The 12323-nt window shown below is 38.3% G+C and overlaps 1 protein-coding gene across 3 annotated transcripts in view; it reads left to right on the top strand.

Moving 5' to 3' along the window:
- Window positions 1–6369, top strand: part of cpeb4b (cytoplasmic polyadenylation element binding protein 4b) — a 31233-nt gene extending 24864 nt beyond the window's left edge. For 2 of the 3 annotated variants that reach the window (XM_068599895.1, XM_068599893.1), the window contains one exon: window positions 1759–6369. In XM_068599895.1, the coding sequence (XP_068455996.1) occupies window positions 1759–1986 (228 nt within the window). In that variant the 3' untranslated portion in view covers window positions 1987–6369. The remainder of the gene's footprint in view (window positions 1–1758) is intronic. The other variant, XM_068599894.1, reaches the window with a different exon arrangement.
- The last annotated feature ends 5954 nt before the right edge of the window (window positions 6370–12323 follow it).

The raw sequence follows: 12323 nt of genomic DNA, 5'->3' as shown, positions 1-12323 counted from the left end.
AGAACTTTTTGGAAAAGTTTATATTCACAGGGTGAACTTGAAATAGGTCTGCATGAGCTGCAACGTTTGGGATTCTTGCCTGGTGTGGATGAAACGCAATCAGGGCTGCTCAAATGGTTCTGGGAATCCACCTGTTCCTATGGCATAATATGAAATCATGAAAAGAGTTTTTTTCTCAGTTTTTGGTTGAAGTTCTCGTTGTATTCTATGGGGAACCAATCTGTCATGGCCTGCTGATTTTCCTGAAACAAATGGGTTGAGGCCTTCATCACCTCCTCTTCTCTAATACTGCCCTCTAGTGTCTCTTCATTATATTTTGGTAGTGCAGGAAGATCAACCTTGACAAAAAAGAAGCTTTGTGCTCCTTAGGTTCAATCCTTGTAATGTGCTCAAAGGATTGATTGTAGTTTAAGAAACTACCTTATAAAATGAAGTAACTGAAAAAGTAGAGATATTTTTAACACTGCTGCTTCTAAAGGGTCAAACAAGTATCAATATTAATAAATATTACTTGCAGGTATCTTTTGGGAACCTGCAAGTGAGTACCTGCATTGATGCAGGTACTCACTTGCAGGTTGCCTGATAAATAATCACATGCCTCACGTTGGGTCTTATGTGCATTGGAAGCCATCTGCTTCTTGTGTGGAGCAGGCGAAAGGATGGGAAATGTCATTATTTTGGAGTTGCCATACATGAGCTCCTTTTTTTCTTTTGCGCAGCATCCAGTATTTGGAGGGTCTGGGTCCTTGTAGCGGAGGAACTTAATGACTAAAGCTCCAGGCATTGCACTCTCCTGTGGCTTCCTCTGAAGCTTTTCGGTGCACTTTGCAATATTAACAGTAACCATTTCTCCAAGAAGCCAATGGCGTCGCTACTTTCAACTCCTTCTGGGAACTCTGCAATCCTCAAGTCATTAAAACCTTTCTCACTGCAGTACAGGGTTGGTTTGATGAGCATCCATGCTCATTCAAAGCAATGCCTTCTACTATTTCAGAGAGAAGTCAAATAACAGGAACAGAATATTAAAGTGCTGATTCAGTCAATAGTCCCGGGCAGGTGGAGGTTGGAGCGAAGTTTTTAGGTGTTGTGTCAGATTATTCTGACACCACTGCAGCTACATAAACAAACCAGCAGGTGATACATTTTTTAAGTCAACTACTTCTGTTCTGCAACACACCGTCGAGCTATGGCAGTGTTTTACCCGCTATTGTCAGCAGCCAATGGCTTTGTAATTTAATCATTATTCAGTTGCACAATAGAGATGACTGAACAAGATAACGTGAACAGAAATCCAACAAATATCTATTGAAGAGGTAACGTCATCATATTTCTCGTTTGCACAATGCTTGGTTAATGTTGTAGACGCAGTGCCTCAGTGACATTCAATCGCTATCGGCACAATCGCTCATCATGAAGCAGTTGGAAAAGCAAGCGGCGTAAAGACGATGGTATGGAGAAGGAGTTTGAAATCAACATCTGGAGCCTGTCAGAATTCTGCAGCTGTTTCTCTTTGTTCCATTACCGTAATATTTAAAGCTTATGGACCGACTACGCCACTAATAATGAAAGCTACTATTTATAGATCTTACTACAGAGGCCCGAAACACACACCACACATGGTGATGAAAGGTTTGATTGGAAAGCCGGTGGTGGACCTGTTTCCAAACAAACCAGGTGCCAGTTGTTTTAATTTCCTGCAAGCTTGCTGAAAAACATCTGGCAGAGAAATGACATCACTATTCCCACCTGTGAATGCAGGTGGAAGTGAAGCCATACGTGCTGGACGACCAGCTGTGCGATGAGTGCCAGGGAACTCGCTGCGGTGGGAAGTTCGCGCCGTTCTTCTGCGCCAACGTCACCTGCCTGCAGTACTACTGCGAGTACTGCTGGGCGGCCATCCACTCACGCGCCGGACGAGAGTTTCACAAACCCCTGGTGAAGGAAGGAGGCGACCGGCCCCGTCACATCTCCTTCCGCTGGAACTGAGCGGAGGACAGCGAGGGAGAGGCAACAGGGCAGCAGGAGGGCAGGTAGTGCAGGAGTCGCAAATCATTGTACAAATAAATGCACTTTTCTGTTGCTGGTTCCTTTTTGTTCCAATTTCACTGAACCTTTTTCCTAATTTTTTTAAGTTAATATATATCTATATTTTGAAGATAGAAAAGAAAAACTGGAATTGTATCCAAATATGTCCAGCAAGGAAAAAAAGATGTGTAACAATATTTTATTTATGCGTTTGATTATTTTTTAAATATTTTATTAGTTCCTAAAAAAAAAGTACATATATAGGAAAGTTTGAAGTTTGATATGGTACTCTGCTATTCAATTGGCAATTTTTTTCTAAATGTATTTGATTTTAATTTTGATACAAGAGGCCCCAAAACAATACACTTCATTTGATATTTGATTGACTTGTTTTGTAGCAGAGCTATTGCTTTTTATTGTGTACCGAGTCTCCAGAGGCTATTTATTTCTGAGAGGTGTGATTAAGTTCTCTATTGATACAAGTGGCTCCAGAACAAATGTGAATTGAAAAAGGTGTTGCTAAAGAAGAGTGCACTTATTTCCAATTCTAAAAAGTGCAGATACAGTATATGAGACCCTTAGTAGTTAACCAAAGCTGAATCTTGAATTAACTTTGAAGAACAGAGGGCCCACTGCAGAATGAAATGCATTATTTTCCCTCCCATATCAAAATGTTTGAACCTTTCTTTTTATGATTTCCAACATCGTACAAATGTTTTGATGTTACTTGAAAACCGCAACAAAATTTTAGCAACACATATTTGGGTTTTGATCTCCATTTTGACATGCAAAAACTAATACCTCAAACTCAGCTGCTAATGTGCCGAATACAGTTAAAAAGAAAGGAAAAAAAAGCAAGAAAGAGAACATTATCACCTGCTTGTTTTCTCCTTTCCTTAGAACTATAATCAAAGGGAAGTGATGCAACAGGCAGAGTGTGATGTGACTGGCACCGTTTTGTACTCGCTTGCTTCATCACCTCCTTATTTTTTATAATCAAACCCAGGGTTGTGCTCGGGACGGAGCAGAGCATCATACAGTGTATTAGGGGAATGTATGGAGTAGGTCGGCTACAGGAGCGTCAGACAGGCCTACTGGGAAAGAGATAAGTCCAGCCCCACTCCCCCTCCTCATGTCTCCCTGCGGCCTCTGCTGCTAAGCTAGCAGCTAACAAAGGGGCGGGCCTCACGGACCGAACCCTGCTTTTTGTGTCTGTCGGGTTTGGATGCAGATCCTTCAGGACTGCAGTTATGGTAACTCCTAGAGAGGAGGCTGGTCCAGTGGCCGACCTTTTTATTGCAGTTTCTACGGGGCTACCACCAAACGGGAAATGCCTGTCCTTTTTGTTAGTGTTTTTATTTTTATGCTTTTGTGCAATTCTCCCCAGTCTTTAATGAAAAAAAAGTTCTACTTTGCATCTGCGAGTCAGCTACATTAAATAAAAAGAAGCAATTAAAGTCTGTCTGATTTCCCAATCGTCAGCACACGTTTGAGTCACGGAGGGGTCTGCCCTTTCGGCGAACCCTTTATCCTTTCTCCCGCTAAGCTAATCCAACTCAGCATCCAGTGTTTTTGAAGCATAAATGAAGATAGTCTCTGCAGTGTGCTCTACTACTACACACTTGTGACCCACATGCCGTTTGCTCTTGATAACAGTCGGTTGCACCCAGTGGTTTTTTGGAAACCAAAGATGGCTGTGCAGTAGTGGGTCATACTGTAGCTCATTTCTTATTTAGGTCTTTATTCTTATTTTCTTTCTCATTTCTTCAAGGATGTTTTCTCATATATATTTTTTAAATTCTGTCACTTCTACCCAGTTTTGCTCAACTGTCAAGCCCAGCAAACCAAAGATTGGCCTTGAACATAATATATTTATAAATATATATATTTGACAGTGCAGTCAAAACACATTAAAACACCACTGGAAAAACAACAGGGCTTGTAGACACACACAAATACATAGACACACACACACACACACACATACACACACATTGCACACATACACACAAGGCCTCATAGCTCAAAATGAAGGTGCACGCTGGTAGGCACAGTTGTTTTTATCTCAAATAGGTCTGCGGAAAGTTCAACACAGTGCACATTTACACAGCAAAAGTAAAACTAATCCTTACATTTGTTTGACGTTTTAAGTCACTCAACAAACTAGCCGAGCATTTAAATATGTCAGGGAGTCAGTACAGAAACTTGATTATACACACTAGTGAGAAACGTATCCTCATATCGGCGTTGTTGCACCAGTGTTGCACCCTGGACATTAGTTTTGTGGGTGTGGTGGGTGAGCATTTTAGAAGTTAAAACACTTTGTGAAGAATTTGCTGTTAAATGAGATGAAAAAAAATTATTTTATACATGGCCTGCTGATTTTTGGTACAGTGTTTTCTAGCTAAATTATTTTGTCATGCACATATAAACATTTATTATGCACTACTTTTCTAAATATTTTTTCTTTTTCCAACAGTCATTTTAGGCACATTTTTCACAAATGGGGAAACTCCTTTTTGCAATACCTCAATTTTTCACATTGTGAAAGGTAGCTTTTGTACTTTTGTTACTGAGAGATCTGCATATATGGAAATGTTCATTTTAAGAAAAAAAGTTGGGTGATTTCAATATATATTATTTTCAATTATGCTTTTTATACATTTCAGTGCTGAGGAAACTTTACAACTAAGTGTGCACTTCTGTTGATGCGGCTTCAGATCTGCAGAGGAGAGACCAAAGTGTAGTGCTCTCTTGGTCTTAGCTTTTCGTACACTAGATATTTCCAGTCAATCTGGTCAATAACAGCATGGCGAGAATAATAAAAAAAACACTTGTAATTTGAAATTGATGTTAATGTCTCTAAACATGGCTATACTAGTTGGAAAATGGTAACTTCAGTCTTGGTTTCCTCTCCATAGATGGAGTATAACTTATTATACGGAGAATGCAAAATTTGGTTCATGCGTAACGCTGAATCTCGTATCACAAGAATGGATGTTTGGTGTTTAGATATTTTAATATTTCAAAAAAAGTATATATATATATATTCTTGAACTTGCCAACTAGCACCTATTGTAATCCTTAGCATGCATGACAAAAAAGAGAAAATGACAAGTACATGAATTAGCTATTAAAATTAATTGTTGTGGTGTGCACCAAATGTTTCTCAACTATTAAGTTGTTAAGGACACCCCAAACCCGCTCTCACCTCACCTCACCCCCTCTCCCCTCCCCACGTGTTGATCTCCTCGCTTCCCCATTTGCAGACCTCTGCAGGATGCACATGACAGAGTTAAGACGAGAAACAAGACAGAAACGTAACTTTGAATCGATTCGGCAGTGCAGGACTTTGAGCATCCTTTATAGAAACACTGTTTAAAAAGACGTGAGAACTCTTTCCCGCGGTCTGCCGAGGTGATCTCATATAGACTTATCTGGAGGAAGGGGAGCTTAAAGACTTGAATGTGGTAAATGTTGCAAGTTAACTTCAAGTTGTTATGTGCAATACTTCTTTTGAACCTTTTTCCAGATAAAGACTCTTTGCAATGTAATTCTTTAATGCCATTTTTAATTGCAGACATTTAATTAAAGAAGATGTTAATATGTTTTTCACAGTCATTTTCTACTGTTATTGTAATCCTTTTCATGCTGGTGTTTGTAAAAAAGAAAAGAAATCAAACTATTTGTACTAATATAAATAATTGAAGTTATTTTTAAAACATTAAAGGTTTTGTGCTCATTTGCTTATTTTGTTTATTTTAAGCTACTGTGATTGATTGCATTGTAATTACTAGGTCAACAATGTATTTAGCTGTTTATTGGTATATTTTTAATTGGAATGTATAATTGATTTTTATAATTTTGATCAGATTTTTGTTATATTTTTGAGGTGAAGCTTTTAATATGTTAAAGTGTCTAGTTTTTACTAATTGCTATATTGTGCTCCACAATATATGGTTCACATTTTCTGAAGGAAAATAAATATTTAAATATTTGTCTGTTAATGATGTTACTTAATGGCAAGATTTCAATAGTTTTTAACTGTGTATGGGAAGGTTGTTGTATTTATTAATAGCATTTTTTACTTAAGATATCACCTTAATTTTTATTGTCATTTCACTTTATAAGTTCCTATTTTTGTATTTTCCTTTCTAATTAAGTTATGTAATACGGATATGTCCATATTTCTAGGAGTTGGTCTGTAGAAGTGCTAGTGAAACGAAAAAGAAAAATCTAATGTTATTTAATTGTTTGCAGCCAACTATTTATAACAGTATGCATAATTTTTAAATATTTGTAATGTGAAATGTTGAATGAAATAAATCTTAACTGTGATGAAAATATGTGCCCGGTGTGCTTATTTGTATTAAGGTGTGTGTGTGTGTATACATATATACATATATAGATAGATACATATATAGATACATATATAGATATATATACAGATACATATATGCACATGTATATATGTATATGTATGTATGTATGTGTATATATATCTAGATATATATATATATATATCTAGATATATATATATATATATCTAGATATATATATATATATATATATCTAGATATATATATATATATATATATATATATCTAGATATATATATATATATATATATATAGATATATATATATAGATATATAGATATATAGATATATAGATATATATATATATATAGATATATATATATATAGATATATATATATATAGATATATATATATATAGATATATATATATCTAGATATATATATCTATATATATAGATATATATATATATATAGATATATATATATAGATATATAGATATAGATAGATATAGATAGATATAGATAGATAGATAGATAGATATTAGTGCTGTCAGATTAGCGTGTTATTAACGGCGTTAACGCAAACCAATTTTAACGCCGTCAATTTTATTAACGCCGTTTACGCAATTTTCATTTTTCAAAACCGCATGTAGTTTAACGGCTGTAGGTCAACCGGAAGCAAAACAATAGGCACGCCGTTTGCGCTCTCAAGCGTCACGCATTTCGGTCTTAAATCACGATCTCCCGCCACGCTGAAAAAAAACTCCAGGCTATTTCATGTGCCGCAGCGGCAGACATGACCTGGACGGCTCCAGGGGGATATATGTCACGCTAACCTGTCTTCAAAACTTGGGTTGAAATGAATGGGCAGCGCGATAGACAAAATGAATGATAAGACGCTAATAAATGGAAAGTTTACTTTCAAAGAGTTGTCAGACGGCTCCCTTGACAAGACCGAAGTGCTATGAGCCGTTTGTCATTGTGAGCTGAGCTGTCATCGTAGCTATCCAGTCTGAAATACCACTGGATGGCCAAGCACACAGCTGATGCTAACACCACGTGGACACCACAACGAAGAACAAACTCACTGCAGCCACAGCTAAATGATGCTACTGCGTGTAGCCTGTTAGCATTGTGGAGGACGAGGATCTAGCTGATATAATACACATCGCACCCAACGACAGGACCCACGACGCATGACTGCTATGTTCACCTCTCTTTCTCTCGGATGTTGCAACAACAATATTGCCATTATCAAAACACATCAGAAAAACATAGAAATATGCAATTTATACAGTCAACAACAATAATAATTAAACAATAAGTAATTAAAATAATCTCTCTCTCGCCTTTGTTTACCTGAAATGTGCACTTTATAATTGTATTTTGAACCACCCTGTTTGGCAGTTGTTTTTTTCAATAAAATAAAACATTTGCATAAGCAAACCAATCCACTTGTTCATGCTAAGAGCATTAAAACGAAGGAAAAAAAGTGATTAATTGCGATTAATCGCGAGTTAACTATGAAATAAATGCGATTTATCGCGATTAAACATTTCAATTGCTATGAAATATATCCTATATATCTCCTATATTAGGATAATAATTTTAAAAAGTTTTTTTTTTTTAAAGAATCTTTTTGACGCATCCCGTTTGCAGCTGAGGAGGCGCACACAGCTGAAGGGACCCGTCTACCTTTTACCCTGTGGGAGGAAAGACCGCTCAGAGAGACTCCGGGTCAATGGAGCCGCCCAGGGAGAAACCCACCAGACACGGGGAGCCGCGCTCCACACACCCGCGGCGACCGCCCGCAACGCCTCCTCTCGCAAGTTGAGGACCGGGTCGCGAACCCCCGACCCTGCCATGGTGTGTGACTGGTGCAGCGCTGCTTGGCCGCTACACCACCGTGTCCGCCAAGAATATGACATATACAGTGTGTATTTATCCTCTGTGTCTTCTCTTCTTCTTTTTCTTTGCTGTTGTGGGCATCCAGCTATTAGTTGCAGTTGTTCATCGCTTGAGTAAATTATACGAGGAGACGGAATAGCCATTATTTCAAGAAGTGTGTTACAGGTCAAAAGTTCAAATGTGAGTCGTTTGTGTGGTGCAGTATTGTAAACAGCAGAAGCTAAAGACCGCTGTTTCGTGAACCTGGGATTCTTGTATGAGAACATAATGTTCAGCACTTAATGGCTGACGACCAGTTTATGTGATGTACCTTAGATACGAGTTGTTTATTGTTTTCTATACTTTGACTAGCTGTTGAATTGTAAAAACAATACTGTGTTGCTAATCGCGATTAGCATTAGCGATTAGCATATTATGGTTTTCTTTGCTTTCATACTGTTAGCTCGGTATGTGGAACCTGTTAAGATAAGCTGTTGCTAAAACGTCAGCATATATATATATATATATATATATATATATATATATATATATATATATATATATATATATATATATATATATATAATTTGCATAAAAAATATTTAAAATTGAATTAATTATTATTAAATATACTAATTTTTATTATTAAATCTCAATAGTTGTATCTCTCTATATAGAATTAAACAAATCTTTTTAAACGATAAAAATAGAATTCTTTTTTAAAATAATAAATAGAATTCTTTTTTTTAAAGATTTTTAAAAGATCTTTTTTACTACGCATCCCGTTTGCAGCTAAGGATTTCATGACCTGTGTCAAGGAGAGTCTATGGAAAGCAAGAAACGTACGGGTTATGAAAAGATACTGCATCCCACATGGAAGTGTGTCGAAATCTAAGTTGAACGTCTTTACTGATTATACTTGTCAAAAGACGGCTCAACAACAGAAAAGAAAACTGTCGCAGTGGAGAGTCCCCCAAACCTCATTGTACTTGACCTTTTTTGAGAATGTATAATCTGTTGAAGTGGGAAAAATTATTTGGGAAAATATTGTGCAAAGGAACCTGAAAAAGAAATTATTGAATGAGCCTTGAAAATGCCACATGCACTGGACTCAATAAACATCCAAAAATAATAATAATAAAAATTGCACAGCCTGAAAATTTGACAATTGGCCAAACATTGTGCTTGATTACACTGGTCCTCAAAACTCACATTTATTTTATTGGAATAAAAACAGGTCGTAGAAATAGGAACACTATTAAAAGTGGTTAGTTTGATGTACTTTCTATTAAAGCCCAGATTCACAAACATTCAGGGTTTGCTTGTGAGTGACGACAGATCCCAAACGATGTCGAGTGACCGACCACAGTGTGGAAGGTAGACGGCGACGGCCTGACGCATCGACACATAGCCATCATGGTGGAGACGGTGGACCTGAAGGTGCTGCACCAAGATGACGGGGTCAACACGGTCACGCTAACAGAGCGTGAACATCGACTGAGTGCAGGCGTGGCGTGCGGCGCTGACTTCAGCCAGCTCCCAGTCCTTCCTCCAAAGCACAGAGTAGAGGAGCTGTTGTTGCTGAAGGACTCTGACTCCGAACAGGTGGAGCAGTTTGAGTGTCTGCCTTGGTCCAGTCCCTCTCGAGAGGAGAGCAAACCTGCCGGCGTTGGCCTGAGGAGCGTGTTCGGCCTCAGCATGATTGAAAGGTAAAAAGCTGTGCTCTTGGTGAACGCAAGTGCAATTCTCAGAAGGATTTCATTGCACAACCGTGGCTTCAATTGCAGCTGCAGAGTAATTGCAGAAAACAGCCACAGCTCTGATGAAACAGCCTCTGTGCTCCAACCACCAGGAGGTTTTATGGGTCGTCTTGCATCTAGAGAAAGCATAGTGTGTAGCGTTGCATGGAGCTTTCTCTGCTGCAGTAGAGTCCTGCACCAGCATTCACAGACTGTCACAGCTGCTTCACGGCGCGTGAGCACCTTCACCTGCGCTTTCCATCCTATGACGACGAGCTCAAACGTCAGCTATTAAAACCGCTTATGGGAGGATGAGATATGTTGTTTTTCTTCCTCCTTTTGACAGACCTTTTTTTGCTGGTATAGGACAACACAAACTGTAGACCTGTGACATCACCAGCCTAATAATGCAACTAAGCTGACACGTCTTTTATTTTTTTTGCTTTTCTTGCTCACATTTCCTCTGCACGGAGGATAGTGGGTCAGAATAGTCGGACGAGCTTGCTGGCTTGAATTCTGAACAACGCGACCATCTGTAGGAAGACATCCAGGCATCTCTGGCTTACTGCGTTTGATCACACTTTAGGGCAGAGGTGTCAAACTCATTTTCACTGCAGGCCACATCAGCATCATGGTCTCCCTCAAAGGGCCGGTTGTGCAGAGAGATGTTCAAGACCGCATTTAGTCTTCTCTGTTCTGAAGGCAAGTAACTGTCTACCAACACAATTAAATACAACTCAATTTTAATGTTTTTAATAAAGGTATTAAATCATGGCAACTAGAGAAAACAACACTGTTCACACACTTTTACTTGGTGTATGTATAGATCTATGCATTTGTGGATGCATTCTCTTTTTTGTGTTGATTTTTATTTTTTTAAAGCCTCCTGTGCACAGGTGTTGTAAATTAGTGTTTCGCTACAAACACATTCAACACACTGCATCTGTTCATATCAAATAAAGTATAAAGAAAGATAAATACATATTTCTGTGTCGTAATCACAGCCTGGCTCTCCTTGCAGTTTAATAAGTACAAGTCAATCCAAACAGTAGCTTAGCAACAAGCTTGAAGGTGGTACTTCTACGTCTGACCACGCCCAGCAGGGATGCTATGGTGTACTGGCTACACCCTGGAGTACACAACTACATCACTGCAGTGAGGGGAGCTACTGAAAGCTATTGATTGATACATTAGCTATTATCGTCTGTGGGAGAACAGTGATTATTACTTATTGTTCACCACAGCTGATGCTCAGTCCAGTGTGTATGCAAATGTAATTTTTACACTGAATTGTGTGAGCCCAGACAACATTTGATATTTTTGTCTTTGCAGGTGTGTAAAGGTGTGGCGGCACAGTGTCTGTGCTCTGAACCTGACACATGGAAGTGCAGTGCTTAGATCTCTGCAGGTGTATGTGTCTTCGACTGAAGTCCTTTTTCTGAGTGTGTTTGTTCCTCGTCACTGAGCTAGATTAGACATGAACGTCAAATCTGCTTCACCTTTACTCCCTTTTAAATAGGATTTGTGCTCGGTGTCTGTAGTGCCGCCTCAGCCTGAAGCACAGGGCAGGAAGTGGGTTTAATAAATAGATGAATAGACCTACATTTCATATTTTTGGTTAAATGTGTTAGCTTTAGATCCACCTATTTGATTTATTTTTACTTTACTTCAACCTAATTTTCTTTCTAAAACTTGGAAGTTCTTGGAAGGCTGAGTCTAATTTTGCGAGGCTTTTTTTTCTGCTTTTTTTCCCACATTCAAGTTTTGTGTTCAAAATGTTCACGCCAAGAGCCGAAGGGAGTTGCTAAATTTTAAAATGTATGCAGAAAATGCTGAAATTTGATGCAGTGAAGACCTGTCACAAAATAATTGCTATGATAAAAGTAAACTTTCTAGTGTGAGCAAATTGGAACTGGAAGCTGGCTCAATGTGTGTTAATCTGAAAACACAGTTTGACATCACGACTGCTTACAGTCACAGCTTATGTGTATTTCTGCCTCTTCCTCGTTGTGAAATGGCCTACTTTGCTTTCAGCAGCTACATAAATACAAGCCGCTTTGTGTTTCTAATCATAAATGACTATTTCTTACTATAATTAAATCTTAAACAGGTGCTCTGTGCTTTCTCAGACGTTTGACATAGTTTTTTGTCCCCTTTAGCTGCATGATCTAAATCCCTCTTCTCGCTTTCCTAAATCCTCTTACCTGTAACATACCCACATGTTTTTTTCTCTCACCTGCTCATGCATGTCTGAATAGGTTAGTAAATATCTGGATTGACATGCAGCGTCTACACTGAATAGAAACATTGTGTTCGAGAGAATCTCATGCTGGCTTGGAGCAAAGCAGCTTG

Source organism: Clinocottus analis, unplaced genomic scaffold (genome assembly GCF_023055335.1).
Source record: "Clinocottus analis isolate CAN_PGR_092001 unplaced genomic scaffold, fCliAna1.0.p SCAF_5, whole genome shotgun sequence".
Lineage (NCBI taxonomy): Eukaryota > Metazoa > Chordata > Actinopteri > Perciformes > Cottidae > Clinocottus > Clinocottus analis.
The sequence above is the reverse complement of the archived record's forward strand: the minus strand, read 5'-3'. Positions and strand labels throughout refer to the sequence as shown.